Here is a 20,941-nt window from a genome sequence, read left to right as displayed (position 1 = left end):
TGAGAGCTCAAGGTCAGCCTCAGCAAAAACGAGGCACTAAACTACTCAGAGAGACCCTGTCTTTAAGTAAAATGCAAAATAGGTCTGGGGATGTGGCTCAGTGGTTGTTAGCCCCTGAGTTCAATCCCCAATACCAAATAAAAATTAAAAAAATAAAAAAAAAACACCTGCTAATCAAAGAAAATTTGAGGGACTTAAGGCAGCATGATGTTATGCAAAAAAGAAAATGTACAATTCAGAGAAGGTGAGACCCCCACCTCTGCCACAGGTCATCTGTGTGCCCCAGTGCAAATCCTATCACTCCTTGTCTGGTTCTGTTTCTACAGGTGTAAAGTGAACTCTTGCTAAACAAACCAGACATTTCATGTGTCAACCACCAGGGTCCAGTATCAAGGTCCAAGATGTTTGTGGCTCATTTGCACCTGTTATTTGTTATTTGTTTTCTTCTTTACCTGCCTTGTTTCTTCTTTACTATTTTTTTAATTAAGTAGATATTATCTAGCATACCACTCATTCCTTTAATGATTTTTAACTTTTAAGCTTTATACTTAGTTGCTTTAGGGATTACAATATACACTTTTCAGAATCAACTTCATATTTACACTAACAATTCCAGAAAGATAAAGAAAATGCCCCGATATAGTTTCAGTTACTCCTCTTTCTTTTGTGGCTATTACAACCCCTCTCTATATGTTATAAGTCAACCATACCATGTTATATTGTTCTTATATAATCTTGTTTTTAAAACCTTAGAGGAAAGAATATATTTCGGAGTTTATTAATCTTCACTTTTTCCATTTCTAGTTCTCTTGGTTTCTCTTTCCGTAGGTTTGCATTTACATGGTCTAATACTAATGAAAACAAATACAGTCCCCTTGCCAGTCCTCATTCACTGTAGGTTGCTGGAACGGAATCTGTTCTACACTTCCATAGACATCTGGCATTTGCACAGACCTTTATATAAAGTTCAAAGTGCTTTTGCTGCCTGTGTTTTATATCATGAGACTTGCAATTCCTTGTGAGCACACACAGGGTCATGTCTTACAGACCAGGAAACACCCTGGATTACTAAAAGGGTGTGCCCTTTCCTCTTCTCTGAGAACCGAAGCTGTTGCTGAAACCAGAATGTTCTTCTGAAACAATTACAACTTCAAAACAGGCCCTTGGGGTCAGGTTGCACTAACTTGTCCACAACAGCAAGCTTCTGAGCTTTTGTGGCCATTTTTTACACCATGATCAAGTTGGAGGGGTTTGGGAAGAGATGGGGGAAGAAACACACACACACACACACAATGTATGTATTTCCCTAGGTACTAATTCTTTCTTGAAACTAGAGAGAAATAATGATCATTAATTTTTAAAGCTTCCAAGCATTTACTTACAAAACAGGTCCAGGACAGCAGTAATGTAGAAGGGAAGCCCAACTCTGGACCTGGGTAATTGTCTGTTTCTTGGAGACTTTGTATCACGATCCCAGAATGGGCTTTCTACAGATTGGCATTCATTCCTTACAACAAATACTCCTAAAAGGCCCGTATTCTAACCTCCCCTGCTGAAGTTTGTGGTGTGCACTAACTGCCCAAGCAGTGCAGTTTCTCATTGAGGTAGGTCCCTGAAACTTAGTCAGAACATCAAAGACTATTCGAAGAGCCCTGATAGGGTAGGTGGCCCCAGGAAAGGTGAGGGTGATGGAGTGCAGCCTGCTTACCCAGGACACCTCAGTTGGGGTGGGGAGGGAGTACTAGGCAGAGGGAGGAGTCTGTGAGAACAGGGAGGATTCCCCTGCAGCCTCCACCTCCCTCTTTGAGTCAGACAGGATGACTCACTATAGAAAACATAATTTTTTTTCCTTTTCTTTTTTGCTGTACTGAACATTGAATCCAGGGCCTCATGCATGCTGGGCAAGCACTATACAACTAAGCTACATTTCCATCCCTTCAGGGTCTCACCAAGTTGTCCAGGCTGGCATTGAACTTGTAGTCCTTGTGCCTCAGCCTCTCAACTACCTGGAATTACAGGCATCTGCCACCATGCCCAGCTCAGTCTACAAAATTCTATATGGACACAAGAACTTGCACAACAATGTGGATATTCATAATATCCAAAAAGTGGAAACAATTCACACATCCAGCTGATGAATGGATAAACAAAATGTGGCCTATCCATACAATGAAGTGCTTTTATAACCATAAAATGACATACTTGTACATACTAAGAAACAGGTGAACCTTGAAAAAATGCTAAATGGCAGAAGCCAGTCGTGAAAGGACATATTGTATGATTCCATTGATGTGAAATAGGCAGGACAGGAGAATTTGGAGACAGAAAGCAGGTTAGTAGCTGCCAGTTTGAGAGGCAGGGGGGTGGGGAGATTCAGGAAATGAGGGTAAAAAGCAATGAAAATATTGTAAAGTAGATTACAGTGATTTTAGCACAACATTATGAATATACTTTAACTTTTTTTTTATAGTGCTAAGGATCAAACCCAGCACCTCACATATGCTAGGCAAATGCCTTTCCACTGAGCCACAACCCCTGCCCATGAATATACTTTGAAATCTCTAAATTGTATTCTTGAAAATGGTGACGTTTGTTTTATCTTAAGAATACTTTGCTATTACAAAACCGACACACACCATGGAGATAACATGTCCAAGTAGACACATTGATTATTACTATTCCTCTATCATGGAATTGGAAGTTTGTCGCTCACACCTTTTCCCCCCTTTCCTTTGTTCCCCTCACACCACTTTCTGTGCCCAATGAGCCATTCAATTGCAGGATGGTGGTGCGATCTCACCACAGAATAATTAACCTTGACTTCCTGATGCTGTGACCAAGGCTATGGCAAGGGGTGTTCCTAGCTGCAAACCAGAGCATGAAACTGGCTGATTCAGGCAGGAGTGGAATTTATGAAAGGATCATTCCGAGCAGAGAATTGCCAAGAAGGTGGAGAGCTGAGCACAGACAGAGGAGAGGAGCTAGAGGGGTGGGGGTGGATCTTGACTACTCATAGGATCTCAAAATAAGTTTTCTAGATTCCAAAGTGTAAAGCAACCAACGGTTTCATCTTTCAACTGAAACAGAGCACCAAGGAAAACTTTTAGGATCTCCTATTTTCTATTTAAAAAAAAAAAAAAAAAAGGCCAAAAGGAGTTTAAGAGAAAGTTATAGAAAAAAAAAAAAGTAAATGTATTGAAGACCATCAGACTAGGGAAACTAAGCAGAATAATGATTAGCGTTCTGTTCTGCAGGAAATATCATCCCTAACAGATCATGGATTTGCTACATAAGATTTGCTTCTAAAGCATCTGTGAACTAACAGTGATACCTGTGGATTGCGTGAGCCTGGGAGTTTGAGGCCGGCCTGGGCAACCTAGTGAGACCATCTCTTAAAAGAACAGGACTGGGGGCTGGGTCGTGGTCAGTGGCAGAGCACTTGCCTAGCACATATGAGGCACGGGGTTCCATCCTCGGCACCACAGAAAAATCAAATAAAGGCATTGTGTCCATCTACAGCTAATAAATCAATCCAGAACTGGTTTCCAGGGCCTTCCCACACAGAGGGAAAGCAGAGGCTCTCCCAACCCTTTCCAGGAGTCTCAGGGGACTCCTCCCACTCTGAACTGCTGGATCTGCTAAGTGTCCCACTTCCGTCCAGTCTCACTGCCAGAAGCTCGCCCCAGACGCGCTTCTGCTTCTCAGCACCCCACCCTTCATGAGGAAGTAATTCTGCCTGAGGGACTGAAGGGTTGGTCCACCACAGACCCTGCCCTTTGAGTCCTCCAGCCGGTCCCTCCCCATGGCAGTGTGCTGCCCAACCCCACCACTGCCCTTCTCCCTGGCCCACTGGTCCTGGTCCCCTTTAGACCAGTGTAGTCATTTCTGTATCTCTGGCAGCCCACGGTGCCTTCCGTGGTCCCTTTTAGCAATCCCAGAGCCAGTTGAGGGTGCTCGGTGGACTTCGACCAGCTGGTCACTCCTCCTGTTAAGTAACTCCTCTGAAGAAAACAGCAGAGCCCCTCAGAGTCACTGCATCATTCCACACAGGAGGTCTCAGCCCAAATCCGGAGGAGAGGAGCGGATGTGTGAAAAGCTGCCTTCGGATCCTTCCAAGTGGCATTCTGTCATTTACTGCTTAAATTTGAATTTTTTAAAAAACCAACTTGAGGTTTTAATACCCAGTTTCAGCAATTCTTTGTGGTGAAGAAAACCACGCCAAAAAACTCAAAGTCATCTATATATAAAATTTTTTATTACAGGCAATATTGGTCCATACACTACACAATACCAACAGTACAAGTTTAATCTTTCAAAATCATCATTTAAACAGCAAAAGACCATGAAATAAAATTTGAGTCAATTGATTATTTTTCAAAATATTCTCAATGCACATTATCCTCAGTTCCCTTATTATAGTGAAACATACAAATACAGAAAAATACCCCATTTAACATATACTACTGTTAAATGGTTATTTGGCTTAAAATCTGAGTTAAGAAAATCCTTTTTAGCAACCTACATACAGATAAGTAGCAAACTTTATTATATTAAACAAATTCGTTCCGCTAAAACACGTAAGGACTTCATCCGTCATGTATCCTGATCCCAGTACCAGTGTTGATTCTCTTACCATCATGGTTCTTATCTGCAGGACCAACTCAAAGAATCGTCCTAGACATAACCTTATCCTCTCCCAACACACTCCATCCAAAAGTCTGTTCAACAGAGGGCACCTGGGGGCAGTCACTTCACCATTTGATGCCAATGGTGGGTGAGAGCCTGGCCGGACCTGTTAAACAGCCCGTTTTCCTACCTACTGTGGGTTGCTGCTCAGGAGGAACGATACACGCCAATACAAGCAGAAAATCTGCAGCTCCTCTGCTACGTGCCTCAGAACACTTTCAATTTTTCTGGTCAATGCTCTGATTAGGTTACATAAAAGCCAGCATATTAGTTTAAATCTTTAAACAAAAAACTATATTTTCCAAAGTCATTATCATTTGGGGCAATTAAGTGGTCTTTTCTTGCTTTGTTGAGCTTCCTCTTTAGGGCATTTCTTCTTTCTTCCCATTCATGAAGCTCAGCATTTCCATGAGCAAATTTACAGCTGCTTCCTTCTGTGCAGGCACCATTCATATACCTGTTGGGAGGAGGCAGTTTGGTAAGGGTCACAAGGCAGCTACAAAATCTGGGCCATGATTCTTTTTTTTTTAATATATATTTTTTTTAGTTGTCGATGAGCCTTTATTTTTATTTATATATTTATTTGTATGCAGTGCTGAGAATCAAACCCAGGGCCTCACACATACCAGGCAAGCGCTGTACCACTGAGCCCCAGCCCGTCCCAATTCTTGAAAATACATATTTCACTAGCATTATGATTTGCATGTAACTCTCAGGGATCTTTTATTTACTTAATTTGGTGCCGGGTATTGAACCCAAGGTCTCAGGCCTGCTAAGTATGCACTTTACCACTGGGAGGAAGCCAGGGCCTCACGCATGCTAGGCAAGTGTTTGGCCACTGAATGACACTCCCAGCCCCAATCAGTACTTTTCTTGAATACATTTAAATTCTTAAAGTACTAATTTCTCTATAGATGTCATGCCCACAAAATATTCATTTTCCTAGGCTTAAGATTCCTAACCGGGTCTGGGAAGTAGCTCGATGGCAGCACACGTGCTTAGCAGGTGTGACAGTATCCTCCATGCCACCAGATACTGTCCACTGGTAACGTCCATGAAGGTGTAAGAGATCAGCAACTTCCACAGGGACACTGTGCAAACCTACATACCTCTCACAAATACTAAAATACCCCGTCGGGAAGCGGTGCTGCCAGCAGTACTGGTCATCCTCTGTGTGGAAAAACTTCTCTTTGTGCTTCTCTGAAGAGATGTGGCCCTGCCACTGCTTCTCACTGTTACAGTTCTTCCTGCACATCCAGCAGTGAAAGTCCACCTGGTGAGTGGCAGAGATATGTGGCCATCAGTGATGTTGTCTGTGTGTTCTGTCACTGCTCAGGGAAACCAGGAGGTCTGATCTAAGGCCCAGCTCTACTCTTGGGCAGCAAGGCAAGAACATAAAACTCAAAGTCAGAAGCAGGAACAAGGAAGAGAGCACAGTGTGGGGATGGAAGCCAGCACACCGACAGCAGAGGAGGCGTCAACTCCTGGAGGCACCCAGGAAGCCGCCAGCTGACCAAACAAGGATGTTTGTCGGGAGGACAAGAGGCAGCTAGGTAAGGATTCTGTGAAGAATCGGCACCATGAAGGAAGCCAGGGGGATGAGAGCAGGACAGACCCACTCCAGAAGGACTGGCAGCAGCTCCGCCCCATGCCCCTGAACTGAGCCATGACAGTGGGCCAGGTTTGTGCCAGGAGCCAGAAAAAGGACAGATGCTGGCCCTGCAGGGACGGGCCTCCCCAGGAGGAACTGTCACACTAGGATTTAAGTGCTATGACAGGTGCGAACTCTAGGCTTTGGGGTGGTCATTTCCCAAGTGCCCTGTGCAAAGACATGCCAGACAAGGCCACACAGGAGGCCTGCAGTGGGCTGTGCTCATGGGCCTGGCCAGCATGGGGAGGTGCCCAAAACCCAGCGAGGAGCAAGCAGAACAACACATGCACTGTGTAGAGTTTAAAACCACATCGGGTAGAACTGCAGATTGTTTAAGAATAACTGTATCAATAATACGTGAACATGGCCTGGAAACACACTGGATCTGGTTCCTCTGGGAAGGGGAACACATGGACTTCCAACTTTATCTGCAACACTATTTATTTTACAAAAGCAAAGACAAGCGTTGACCCTGGTTGACCTGGCATGGCGGGCTCAAGCCATCCATTATAGTAGCTACTTTACCTTTTTGAAAATTTTAAAAGAAAACCAAAACAGAGGACAGGGAGAGTCGGGGGAAGGAGCGGGGAAGGGAATGGGAAAGACAGTGGAATGAACCGCACAGAATTTACACGACCAGCAAACTGCACACCATGTTCAACTACAAAATGGGAAGTTATACTCCATGTATGATGTGTCGAAATACGCTGCCATGTGTAACTAAAAAGAACAAATAAAATAAAAGAAGACCAAAGTGGAAACAGCCCATCAGCAACCGAGGTGTCTCCACACAATGCAGAGAGGCCAGACCACGGGAGGCCAGCAGGGAGCAGGGCCTGGGGGACAGCAGGGCACATCCCTGAGCACCTCTGTGGCCCGCCACTGAGGTCGGGTCCTGCGCTCCCCACACTTCAGTCACAGTCATCATGAGCCCCCTCAAGGGAGGTTAATCTGTTCAGGGTCCCAGGCTGGCGAGGAGAGGAACAGGCCTTGGACACAATTCCTATCCTGAGGAGACCTAAGCTAACAGCAGGAAACCCCTGAGGGGAGAAGACGGCCCCAGAGCAGAGCAGGCAGTGGGAAATGGAGTCCCATTTTCAAAAAGGTGGGGAAGAAAAAAGCTCCTATCAACCGCTGTCAGGCAGAGGTGGGCTCAGATGACCCGGGTACTTACGGTAACTTCAGCGTAATCTGTTGGCATGTGAATCTGTTTTCCATTTTCCTTGTTTGACTGACTGGCTACATCATCGCTTTTTTCATTTTTTTGACTCTTTAGCCAGAGTTCATAAAATTGCTCCATATCTTGTACTAAAGAAAAATGAATCATTTCAGCGGCAACAAGGAAAGGCACACTTTTTCTATCAGTCAGCATGTTTTCAAAACAAAGGCGAGAGGGGCCCAGGGTGGTGGTCCTGCCTGAGCTGCAGATAAATTCTCATGGGTAAGAACCAATTTCAGGACCATTAAACCGCAAACGTTAGTTTTCAATATTAATTCACCACTCCTTGAATTTGCAAGACACTCTGGGAGTGTTTAAAACTCAAACCATCATAAAGGTGTTGTCAAAAAAGCCTCCGCACGGCTTCCTGCCACCCTGCATTACACACTCACTGTCGGTGCCACAACCACGCAAGGCCACCGACCTGTGAATCGCAGGGGGCTTGGAGCCAACACACTCCCCGCCTCTCGTCCATCAGGATCCCAGCCCTGACGGGAGCCATCCATCAGGACAGGTCAGAGCACCCACGTGCTGAAGTGCAGGCGGCAGCACCAGCACTGAGCCCAGGTCCTGGACGGGGGCTGCCAACTGCATCCTGTGGCAAGAACAGGTAGTAGGCCACTTTGCCGCCAAGTGCTAAGACCAGGCTTTCTCGGCCCCAGCACCACTGACACATTGGCTGGAGAATTCTCTCCTGCTGGCAGCTGCCCATTGCATTATGGGATACTTAGCAACATCCCCAGACTCTGCCCAGTCACTAGAAGCCAGCAGCACATTCCCCTACGTTATCACCATGAAAGCGTCCCCAGACACTGCCCACTGTCCCCAGAAGGAGGGAAGCTGAGGGGTAAAATCTGTCCCCTAGATAGCCACTATGTCTGCTTGAGGGTTTCTAACATTGGGTCATCAGGAGGAAGTGGGAGAAGTTGGAGAGTCTTCTCAGAAGCAGCAGTGGGAGAGCCGGCAAGGTCTCAGCAAGGCCAACTGTGTGTCCTCACTCAGTAAGCGAGACAGCAGCGGACTGCGCACGAGTCACAGAGCAGCCGGCAGCCTTAGATCCAATGATTCCTGCCGTCAGAGACTGCGGTCAGTGTATTTCTATTTGTTTATTTGAGATTAAACAGCAATGTTCCTTGTAGTAAAACATTTTATGGTCAAAGGCAGTCACCCATGCCTGTAATCCCAGCGGCTCTGGAGGCGGAGACAGGAGGATTGGCAGTTCAAAGCCATCGTCAGCCAAAATGAGGCACTAAGCAACTCAGTGAGACCCTGTCTCTAAATAAAATGCAAAATAGGGTTGGGGATGTGGCTCAGTGGCCGAGTGCCCCCAAGTTCAATCCCTGGTACCAACAAACAAACAAACAAACAAACAAAAAAGCACAAAAGTGGTGTGTGGCTCCTCTCAAAGGCTCCAAAATGAACTTGAAACTCGACCAAGGTAAAACCAAGATAAAAGCTTTCTCTTTGGGCCTCTGAACCTGGCCTTGCTCTACCAGTGAAGACTCCCTGTGGAGACCTCCCATCTGCCCTGTTGCTTCAGAGCGCAACCGTTTGCCACAAGAGTAGACCATCTGGTTTAAAAAGTCACAGAAGGACTGAGCTTCTCTAGGCCATTTGTGGGGACCACGTTTGCTAGATCACATGACAGCAGACCTAGGGCCAGACCAAAGTTGGCCTAATCAAGCACGCTGGGACTCACTCTGCTCCCCGGGGCTGAGGTCTCATTTTCTAGCCACTGTCACCACCACAGTAAAACTGTCTAGAAAGCACACTGCTTTCCGTGCAAGCGAAGCTGGCGTTTTTATGGAGAAAAAGCATTTGCACGCGAGCTAGACTTCAGAGCTCAAGGACACAGTGAGGACATCCGCTTACTTCCATTCTCCTTCATGTAAGTCCACACTTCTCGCTCCTCAGGACTATGAGCAAAGGAACAGTTCCCAACATATTGACATTTTTTTCCAGAAGCAATATGGTTGCACAGCTGTATGAAAAACAGATACGTAAACGGGTTTTAAGTCAGAGCACACTTAGTAAAACTAATTTTTAATTTAAGCAAAATAAGTCTTATTACTGGTGCTAATACTTAGCAATACAATTTTAAAAATTAATTTGGCTCTATTCAAATTGATTTTAAGCCCAAAATACTTGAGATGACATTGATGGTAAATATTTCTATGTCAAAATTTTCCAAAATGAAATCCCCAGAAGAAAGTAAAGTATGGAATTATAGTACAGAACATTTTCTTACCAGAAAATGTCAACAAACTCATTCACTCAGAACACTGAAACTCTGCCATGAAACCTCGGGCCCTCTCTGATGGCTCCTCCTTTCCCATGTTACATCATGCCGCCTCCGGGTCAGCCCTGGACAACACTAAAGGAACTGCGGCCTGCTCCCCCTAACTAGGGCCAGGGACCCTTCGGAAGCTTAACTTACTGATAGTCAATGCTGGTAGCTAACCTTGGCCACGATTTGCTAGATACGCATTATCTGAAGGCAATCATTGCACCACCATGGAGTTACAGGGCTTCCAAATAATACCTCTCTGGTTATGTACATTTTTATTTAACAAAGGAAATATGGTGACACTGGTAGGAAAATAAAGTTATAGTGATCAGCAGAATGTGGACTTTCCCAAGAATCAACCTTCCAGAGCCAAGCAAACCTCAGTTGCCAAGAGAGCTCTTTCTCAAGTATCTGCAGCCAACCTGTCTTTACAGGCTAAACCCTAGTAGAACGAATGATTAGCAGGTCAATGTTTTGACAGAAGCTGCCCATGTGATCAGCTCACGTGGCAGCGAATGCTCAGCATCTGCTTTTGCAACACTCAAAAGTACAAGGCACATCTGCTCCACTGGACCAGCGTCAGCAACACCACCCTGAAACCTTCTGCGTGAAGCCAGCAGCTCCGACTTCGTTCGCCACGTTCTTGTCCCAGTTAGATCCCTATTGGGGTGCTCAGGGTGTGCATGAGAGAACTTCACCACTGTCTTTCAAAGCCCAGGAGGAGGAGCAAGGAGAGAAGCCTCAAGGAGAAAGACGGGCACTCTTCTGGATTTTTACAGAATAGCACTGCACTGAAGCTTCCCTGTGACCCAAGTGTTCCCACTGACAGATGGGCCAACGGAGGCCGAGTAACTGCCACATGCCTTTCTGGCAGACTCTGAGCCTACCTTCTTTCCACCTCATCACACTCTCTACACACGGACATGCCCAGAGTATTATTTCTTCTTTTAGAAAAAGGACCCTTAGCAATACCTAGTATGGTAGAGAAAAGTAAAGGAAATAAGCTCCTGTCAGATAGCACAGTAGCAGAACGCAGGCAAGAGAAGAATAACCATGAACTAGAATGGTTCTCAGATGTCCTCATCTTAACCACGTCCTTGATACATTAGCTTTTAAAGCCCAAGATACGGCTCCAGTAAACCCTGGGCCCCCCTATGAAACCCTATGATTAAACCAGAGCCTTAACCTATTCTGGATAAAACACACACACACACACACACACACACACACACACACTCTGCTTCCTTGCAAGGACTGACCACGTTACTGATGTGAAACTGCAAGATACTGCAGGTGATGAAAAATTCATTGGCTTCTTCCTCAACTCTTTTTGGCAATTTGGAGAAGATGGCTTACTGACATTCAAATGCCCCACTTCCCTGGGCAGAAGGTTCTCCCCATATTTTCTCCATGGGGGTAGACACTTGACCTCCTGTGATGCCCCCCGTCCCTGTCCCTTAGGTCACACAATGAAATACCTCAGGACTCTCCAGAGCCCCTCTCTTGTAAAGAGGACAGTCCAGAGACAACTCAAGTGGTCTGCGTGGACAGTCATGACCAAGGCCACGTGACCGCTACCGCGTGCTGCAATACAACATGCCTCTGCGCCAGGGAAGCTCTGCCCTAACTGGAGGTGGCCTGCTGTTCCACCCTGGGGGTGCTGGGGAACGTGCTTCTCTGGCCCTGAATGCCCTCCTCTGGGCTACCTTCAGCAGCGCCTACAACGCTGAGTATTTTTAAGCTCATATCCCTGGATTCAGTGAAACAGACAAAGCAGGATAAAAACAAACCCATCAATATCATTCACAATAACACAGAAGGCCCTGGGTTTGATGTCAAACCTGAGGAATCAAAATTAAATGGAATTCTTTCCTTCCATCCCCAAAGCATAGTTATACCCATAACTTCTTTCTCAATTCCAGTATCTAAAATTCCAGTCAATATGCAAATTGTTAAAGAGTCACACACATACTACAGGGGAAGGAAAACAAGAGAGGACCCATTTAAATTTCACTATTACTGATGAGCATTGTTTAAAGGGCTTGAGTTTTAATCTGATTTACTACTTTCTAATGATTTGAAATGCCTAATTTTAAAAAAGTGGCTTAAAAATTACGTATGTACATCAAACTGTAAAGGCATTTGTTTCTTTGTGGGGAGAGGACGGATGTTCATCCACTTCTTACGTTCAAAAGACATCACTCTCATGGCTCGGCGCTCTTTGGTCCACCTAAGGAAAATGGAGTTCAGAAAAAGCAGACAGACCGGGAAAAGGCATCATGTAAGGGGAGAGGTACGAAGTCGGCACCTGAAGACCAGAGATCCTCTTTCCCCCTCAACACTTCTAAAAGAAATGGCTTCTGATGCTACACTTTCACTTCCTGAGGACATTTACCAACCTTCCCTAGGAATCCTCAACAAATAATTGATAAAGTATAGAAAAAGCACTACTTTTGGACTCTTAGCTATTCAGTCTTCAAAATCTCTTCCCTTTTGTTTTGTAAGTACACATAAATTATACACTCCTCTCTTCAAAGTGTTCATCTTTTCTTCTTTCAATCTTTCTTCTGAGGTGAAAGATTTCATACCCATGAAACAGTGATCACAAAGGCATACCTCCACGCTGCCCACGGGATACTTACGAGTGCCTGGCTTTTGCACTACAATATTTTCTGTTTTTGTCTGGTTCAATGACTTGACCATTTCTCAGACACTGAGCACACACAAATTTTATACTCATATTAAGAGATCCAGGCATTATTTGATTGCCAAGTACCTTAAGCAAAGAGATCATTTATAAGAGAACATTAGTTTTCTGGAATAAAATGCTAAAGCACCATACATCTTTTTCATAATAGTATACAACGTTTGGGAAGGAGGGGGTCTGGCTTGGTGTCTTGACTGTTATCAATACGATCTGATAATTAAAATCTCCAATTCTTCTCCCATTCTGATGCCTGGAATGGTTTTCTTTTTTGCGGGGGAGACAGTGGACTAACAAGTTATGCCAGGTGGGATGCACGACTACAATAAAACTACCTCCCTCAGTCCAAGAATCCCCTAAGCCCGAGACCCCCACTGTTTCATCAAATAAGCTAAATAAGAAAAACAGTATCCTATGCGGTGGGTGGACATTATGATATTATGGGCAGGTAAAATTTGTTTCATGACCAACTAAAATACAAATTGCTTTTCAAAAGAATTACTCAGCCAAATGAACAAAAAAATAACTGGACAGTACATGTAAACCACCTCCTCCACCAAGCAACATCCTCTAGGCAATTCCAATATTTATGAGAAACCAACACCTCTAGAAAAAACATGGAGGGGCTGGGGAGATAGCTCAGCTGGTAGAGTGCTTGCCTCGCAAGCACCAGGCCCTGAGTTCGATCCCCAGTACCGCAAAAAAAAAAAAAAAAAAAAAAAACAAAAACATGGAGGACATCAGAGGACATACCTGAGCTCCAGGTACGTTTGCTTCCAAATGTCGCCAATATCGTTTAGACTCCTGAGCAATGGTATCATGGGAAATACCTGGGAAAGGTAGGAGGCTCCTTAAATTCTAAACACAGCAACCGAGCACCAGTCTAGTCAGAGTCAGACCTGGAGAACATCAACCCACCACTGCCCTGGGACAGCCTGGTCTGTCACCAGGAAGAATGAGTACCACATGACTCTGTCTCAAAATGCAATTTACAAACACAGCTCTCGCTGCCTCCTCAGGGATCCGCCCCCCAAATCCAGGCAACGTGGATGGACTCGTATCAGCAGCTAATGACAGGAGGCCACACCCAAAACAGGCAGCCCTGAAGACCAGAAGTGACCATACAGTCCAACAGAGCGCCCACAGGGGTGGAGGAGGCGGGCCTCCACACTACTGTCCCTGTCCCATCACCCTCTGCTCCCGGAGACGGTTCTCAGGCATGCAGACCCACCTGTCTCATTCTGCATGATCCAGACTTTCAACTCCACAAGACTGTGGGCATAAAAGCATTCGTCTTCCCTCGAACAGCCGTAGCGAACCTCGTGTCGACATAAATCAAGCAGACACTGACTATGGAAAGCACGTATTTTGGAGTATTTTACCGTTGTCTCTCGCAAAATGTGGACGAGGCACCTAAGAGGAAACGGGAACATTTTGATATTGTTCTGTCGTAGTTTTTTAAAAATGTGTACACACACACTATCCATTTCTAGACTGAGAACATTCTAAACCTTTATGAGAAATATTAAATGAGCACATGCAATTGTTGGATTAATGGGGGGATAATTTCATTTTAAACCAACAAACACCTAAATCCGTCATGAACTGCTAGACTCAATGTTTTTCTACATTAAAGAATCGATTTAATAATTCATTACTTAATTCCCAGTCAAATCTACTTAAAGACATTTTTTTTGGTACCAGGGATTGAACCCAGGGGGTACTTAACCAATGAACCACATCCCCAGCCCTTTTTATATTTATTATTTTGAGACAGGGTCTCACTAAATTGCTGAGGCTGGCCTCAAACTTGTGATCCTCTTACCTCAGCCTCCCAAGTTGCTGGGATTACACACATGCACCACCATGCCCAGCTTAAAAGATTTTAAAATAGTCATCGTGCTTGAAAACAAGGACAGAATGATGGAAGCAGTGGGGAAGCTGGGCACACACCTTTTTTTTTTTTTTAAATATTTTCAGTTACAAAGGGGCACAATACCTTTATTTTATTTGTTTATTTTTTATGTGGTGCTGAGAATTGAACCCAGTGCCTCACATGTGGTAGGCAAGTGCTGTACCACTGAGCTACAACCCCAGTCCCACTTTTGGTTTATTTGGATCTATGAAAAGGATCTATTTTTTCACTACAAAAATTAGAAACAACCAACATACTTATTGTCTTCAAATTCATGCTTCGTAACCGGGTGAGAACAAGCAGTAGAATTATCTTTATTTCTTTTACTTATCATTCTAGGTTTATGATCAAAACATTTCTAGAACAGAGAGAAAAAGGTTTATCACACAAATGCAGACTCTGAATCTTGTGCCCAGAATGTTGCCTTAGTTTATAAACCTTTACATTCCATACTGTATCGATTAATAGCCAACGTGAAGTCTTCTTATCATTCTTATATAGTAGTAACTACCACTCTTTTTTTTGGGGGGGGGGGTACCAGGGATTGAACTCAGGGGCATTTAACCACTGAGCTACATCCTTAGCTCTTTTCTATATTTTATTTAGAGACAGGGTTTCAATGAGTTGCTCAGGGCCTTGCTAAATTGCTGAGGTTGGCTTTGAATTTCTAGTCCTCCTGCCTCAGCCTCCTGAGCTGCTGGGGTTATGGCGTGTGCCACCAGGCCTGGCAGGAGCTACCGCTTTCTGAGTGAAAGCTTTATCTCATGGTAGGATCTGCTGAGTTCTCTGCAAATCAGAAACCATCACCTATGTGTGCGTATGTGTGGTGCTGGGGAAGGAACCAGGGCCGGGAAGGAGCCCTACCGCTGCACTACACCCCCGATGCTACCACCAATTATACAGCAGAATACAAGTCTTGGAAAAAGCACCTCACAAAGGAATATAAATTCTCCAAGATGCTCTTGGAGAAGTTTGAATACGGTGAGGTTGATCTTCCCGTTGCCACCAAAGAAAGCCTCGCGGCTGAACGCCCCCTTCCTTTCCAGGGTCCAGACGTCTATCTCTTCTTGACAGTAAGCGAAGGTGCAGTGGCCTGAGTATCTACATTCCTCCTCTGCAGCGACATCTGGAGGACAGGGCGTGAGGAGACACTGAGCCATGCGACCTTTCCTCACAGCCAATGAGCACTGATCACACTGAGCGCATCATTTGACATTTTATAATACTCCATAGACAGCTTCAAGAAGTTATGCACTTATTACTCTCTGGGAGTGGAATTAAATCTCCAAGCCTAAATGAATTTTATTGCAAAAGGGAAAAATGGCTCGATATTCTCAAGTACTCCATCTGAGGTTGAAAAATCATTTTAGGGACATTCCAAGTATATTCAGACTAAGTGGTTGGGACAGAAATTAAAAAACCAACTTCTCCCCAACGTATCTCAAACACAGTGACATTTTCAAAGCTTTAGTCCAGTGTTCTGATTCTCTGTAGACAACACTTCAAGCTTCAGCATTTTCTGTTTAAAACTTGGCTGAAGCCCTGTTTCCATAAACAACTATAAAATATACACAAGATTTTAAAAAAACAACAGTAAGAATAACAGAAAAAATACTAACATCTCAATGCAAGGATCTTGCTAATAAGTCTAAGCACTTTTATGAAGTCAATATTAGAACGCTTATAATAGATGTACCAAATCTAAGTTTTTACTTATATAACGTACTTAAGTACTTATGTAGCTATGCAATCACAATATATACCTTTACATATATAATATGGTCCTTCATAATTTGTTTTTGTTGGTCTTGGACGAATTTTTTTCCATGATTTATCTTCAACATTCTTTATCCTACCAATTAAAATATCTTTCTTACACTTATGATCTATATTAGCATGGTAAGTGAAATCCATTAACTTAGGGCCTGAAAAAGATAAAAAGAAGATTGCTGATATGCATCAAAAAAAAAAAAAAAAAAAAAAAAAAAAACCTCCTTCTACAATCAATTTATAAGCAGACCTGGGCAGAGGAATGGTGATTTTCATTACCATCCCCCAATTTCATCAAAACAGAAACAGACTACCAAAGCAGACTTTTGACTTTTTTTTTTTTTTTTTTTTTGGTTGTTTGCCAGGCAACACAAGTTCTATTCACCATCAGTCCTGCCAAAACATCCCCTTATTCAATTATCAGGGAAATAACTTGGATAGGAATTCTGAAGGCTTATTTTTATAAAGGACCATTTTTGGTCCAGATTGTTGACCAATTCTACAATCTCAAATAAAGTCAAATAAAATCTGCAGAACTAGGGGTGGAAATACAACTAACAAAGAAAGTAAAAGTTGGGTCCAGATCAGAATTATTTATATCACTTGATTTGAAACAAAATCAAGAGGAAGTCCTTTATAGTTTTTGAGACAGAGTCTCAACTAAATTGCTAAGGCTGGCTTTGAACTTGCGATCCTCCTGTCTCAGCCTCCTGAGCAGCTGGGATTACAGGTGTGCACCACCATACCTGGCCACATACTGATCTTACGATGTTTTTTTTTTTCTTCTAGTTCTTGCTTTATTTGAAAATTATCAGGTTCTTACACATATGCTTAGAACATAAGGAATTTCCTAAAAGCTTCGATAAGTTTCTAAGATCAGGTAAATACTCAATATCAGAGCAGTTACTCATCCCATTAGTCTCCAGATGCCCCATCGATAACCCTTGCTTCCTTAGTAAGAACTACAAGCAGGTGATGAACAGCCACAACAGCAGTTCTGGTGACATCTAATTACAAGTTTTTAACAACTTCTAGGGTCTGAATTGGCTTGAACACGCTCTGCCCACTTGTTTGGTCCTGACCTGATTTGACAAAACAGATCTGGCAAGCTTGTCTCAATTCGTGGGTTCCTTCGAGGGGGTGCCTTGGAGTCACCGATGATGGTTTCACAATCGCACTTCCAAAAAAGTTTCCAAAGTCATTTCTAGGCTGACTCGAAATTCCTGGGAAACTCTCAGAAGCAAATAAACTACTTGGTCCATTCATCTGCAAGAAAAATAAGAAAGAAAGAAAAAAAAAAAAAAAAAACAGAAACAAACAAGCAGCATATATTGTACTACCACTAACAAAGGAGGCTGATGTCATCCGAAGAGCAAGGTGAGGTCGGTACTGTCCCCGTCCTCCATGCCCTTCTTTAAAAAGACCAACTCGGTCTACATTTTCCTCTTTGGTCTCCAGGCCCCCCGTTGGTGATCCTCCCTAGGTTGTTTAAAGTAAGACGCACTGTTCTGAGCCTGTGGATGAACATCCGACATGCCCTGATTTGCTTATGCTGCGTTAGCGCCTCTTAAGCCATCTGCGACAGTGACTAATTTGCTATGACAGATCCAGTCTTAAACGCACAGCATTTAGTACTGGATGCTCTACAAGAGTCTGACATACCATTTCCCACAGCACACGCGAAACTTCAGGGAGACCTTCATGTTCATTCAAATAATTCAGTTACTTAAGTACAGGCCTATTTCAATTTAAGCGACGTATTTACAAAAGAGGAAGTGGCACTTACAAGTGAAAGGGAAGAATTACTGTTGTTAAGCGTTGTTCCCTCTCTAGAAGTTGAGGTGGGCAGATCTAAAATAATAAAAAAACTTCAACAGAACTTTTCACTCTCGTCAGGTAACACACACACAGGGCCCAGCAGCTGACGGCTATGGCTTCCCACCTCCTTTTCCCGACCCAGCTCCTAGGAGCTTTCTTGCTTATCACTGACACTCAAAGAAGGCTTCTAGAAACCAAGGGCATAAAGAACCCTTAGTCAAACAGATTAAAATGAAAAGTTATTTTTGGAGAAATGACCTAAGGCAGGGCCTACTGAGTAGGACTGTAAAAAACTAAGAAAATTATTCAAAATGGGAACAGAGCCTCCCCTCTGAAGAGGTGAAGCAGCAACTCAGCCCAATGCTAAGGTTCAAACCCTGTTTTTCTTGGCCTACCACTCAATTTCCTCTCCGCCTGTCTGTCTCCCATTTATTTCCATCTTTTCAGTTGTAAATATTTAATCCAGTTATTTAAAGTTTTGCCATTTTAGCCATGTAACAATGTCTCAGAAAAATATGAAGATTTTTTACAGTACTGTTTAAAGTAATTAAACCTGGAACTGCAGAAACAGGAGTCAGGCCAGGGGCAGTTTAATGAGCTTAACAGAGGAAGCCAAAAATAGGGTTAACGGCTACCATTCTAAACACAGATCTGAAATTTGTGTTTTCCCAGTTCAGGATTCAAAAAGACAACCTGTCTTTCAGACCCTTTAAGATGGGACAGGCCTTTGCTGAAGAACACATTAAGTCATTTCACCCCAGAACGAGGAACACCCAGCTTAACAAACGGTCCAAGGTAAGGACCAGTGCCACGTTCATGTCCACCCTCCTGCCTTTGCTCCGGCTCTCGGAACGGTACTGTGGGGTCAAGGTGAACTCAAAACTAAAAGCTCAGTCTTCACATTGTTAGCTCTATTGCGAAAACTCCAGGTACCTGCTGCCTAGCATTAGTTACATAATTGCCAGATACAAATTTTCATTTTTAGAAAATTAACTGCGATGGTCTAGAGTCTTACCTCGTTTGGATTCACTTATTGAAAATGAATCTAAAGAAGAACAAAAGTCTTCTAAGGATGAGGTCAAAGGTGGATACAACTCTGCAAAGGAGGGTGGAGGAGCATATCTCGCACCCACGGGCAAGGTCCCCAGCAGAGATGCTGGAAAGGACAGGCTGGGGGCGACGCTGGCTGCCGGGAGTGGCCCTCTGACCAAGGCTGACGGCTGCAGGAGAAGAGACGGATCAGAGATGAATCGAGAATCTCAAAACTCCGCCATAAGTTTAGCTGGCCTGCTTTCAACACCAGCAAATAAAAACAAGTCACTACACCGGATGGCCATGTTACTTTACAATCAAAATCAAGATTTACTGGAAAAACCTTAGCTATGGAGTTTATTTCCAAGTCTGATTGTTAGAAATGATTGAGGTATGAGGTCTAATATTGCATTAATCCAACTATTACACTCATCCGCTCCTGAGAATCTGCTTTACTTAAGAGGAACGGTGGGATAAGTGGGATGTGGCGGGAGGAAGGGAGATTCAGAAAAGAAGCCGAAAAGACCAGGGAACTGGAACCATCTCTCTGGGGGTGAAACTCACAATCTCCCAAGGACAACTGTAGCTCCCACCTCCCCTCCCAATTCAGAGCAGAGAATCGTGAATGCCCCCAGGTGCCTCACAGTGGGTACTACAGGCCACCTAGGGGGATGTTTAGGACTCTCCGAGATCTGTGCCTGTGACTGCCATTGAACAGACGATGCTGGGACACCAAGAGCAAAGTGCCTTGCCCAAGACCACAGAGCTGCTGAGAACCAAAACCAGAGCTGCCAGCCTTTCCAGACACTTCTAACCTCAAGCAACCCTCAGAGACATCACCCACCACAAACCAGCTCTGAATTTCTCCCTCTCAGGGGCCTTGATTTTAATATACTTTATGGCAGGGGTCTGAAGTCTTTTTCTATAAAGGGCTGGAAGTTAAGTATTTTGACTGCAGATGACATAACCACATTCCAACTCCTCAACTCAGCTACTGCAGCGCAGAGCAGCTGCAGACAATGTATAAAGAGTACTGTGGCTGGGTTCCAATAAAACTTTATGGACACTAAGTCAGTCTCATATAATTTGTCTTTTTGTTCTTCTAGCCTTTTAAAAATGTAGAGAGATCCTTAGTTTGTGGGCCACACAAAGTATGCAGTGGGCCCCATCTGGAATGTGGGCTAGTCTGCAGACTTCTGTTTTATGGTATATGGTCAGTAGAGAATTTCCTTAAGCCAATGAGAAGTTCCTAACCCATAAAACTAATTTTTCCTTAAATGTTGAATGTTTATTCTTTTTTGGAATGTTATATTTGTTTCTTTAAAAAAAAAAAAATGGCTAATGACTAGATAGCATGTTTCTTTCTTGTTTTAAAAATGACCTAATTATCCAGTTACCAAAGGACAAAAATAATTTTCAGTCAGAAATCCAAAATTCAGCCCAAAAACATCAAAATATCTACCCAGTTACTTGACAATTTAAACGAATGGTAACTGCATCTTTGGAAGTAAAGCAAAGCACTGAACTTATTTACCATAACAGTGTCATTAGTTTCTGGGGCAGAATCAAGCAAGTCATCGATCTCATCTCCAAGAACCATGTCTCCATCATCCAGAAAAGCCTCGGGCATCGTGAAGGGCATCTTCCCTCCATTCGCCAACACTGAGGATGGCAGAGTATTCTCTTCCACTTGCAGGGACAAAACAGAAGCTAAGGGCATGATAGGAACTGAGACCAGCTCACTTCCCATGTCATGAGAAAAACTGGATGCAGGTAAAGAAACAACAGGAAGTGCTTCTTGCCTCGGAGTTAACAAATCTGTAACAGATGGAAATGTACTCACTCACTTGTGCCAAACT

General features: G+C 43.8%; 1 protein-coding gene across 2 annotated transcripts in view; it reads right to left on the bottom strand.

Moving 5' to 3' along the window:
- Positions 1–4,233: 4,233 nt before the first annotated feature.
- The window catches only part of Zc3h7a (zinc finger CCCH-type containing 7A), a 33,790-nt gene continuing 17,082 nt past the window's right edge, over positions 4,234–20,941 (bottom strand). For both annotated transcript variants that reach the window (XM_047533553.1, XM_047533554.1), the window contains exons 9-23: positions 20,617–20,900; positions 19,066–19,270; positions 18,019–18,083; positions 17,315–17,498; positions 16,226–16,387; positions 15,392–15,588; positions 14,720–14,820; positions 13,779–13,960; positions 13,301–13,377; positions 12,486–12,619; positions 11,968–12,073; positions 9,429–9,537; positions 7,512–7,645; positions 5,796–5,959; positions 4,234–5,143 (exon numbers count right to left, since the gene is read on the bottom strand). In XM_047533553.1, the coding sequence (XP_047389509.1) occupies positions 4,954–5,143; positions 5,796–5,959; positions 7,512–7,645; positions 9,429–9,537; positions 11,968–12,073; positions 12,486–12,619; positions 13,301–13,377; positions 13,779–13,960; positions 14,720–14,820; positions 15,392–15,588; positions 16,226–16,387; positions 17,315–17,498; positions 18,019–18,083; positions 19,066–19,270; positions 20,617–20,900 (2,294 nt within the window). In that variant the 3' untranslated portion in view covers positions 4,234–4,953. The remainder of the gene's footprint in view (positions 5,144–5,795; positions 5,960–7,511; positions 7,646–9,428; positions 9,538–11,967; positions 12,074–12,485; positions 12,620–13,300; positions 13,378–13,778; positions 13,961–14,719; positions 14,821–15,391; positions 15,589–16,225; positions 16,388–17,314; positions 17,499–18,018; positions 18,084–19,065; positions 19,271–20,616; positions 20,901–20,941) is intronic.

The sequence above is a fragment of the Sciurus carolinensis genome, chromosome 18 (assembly GCF_902686445.1).
Source record: "Sciurus carolinensis chromosome 18, mSciCar1.2, whole genome shotgun sequence".
Lineage (NCBI taxonomy): Eukaryota > Metazoa > Chordata > Mammalia > Rodentia > Sciuridae > Sciurus > Sciurus carolinensis.
The sequence above is the reverse complement of the archived record's forward strand: the minus strand, read 5'-3'. Positions and strand labels throughout refer to the sequence as shown.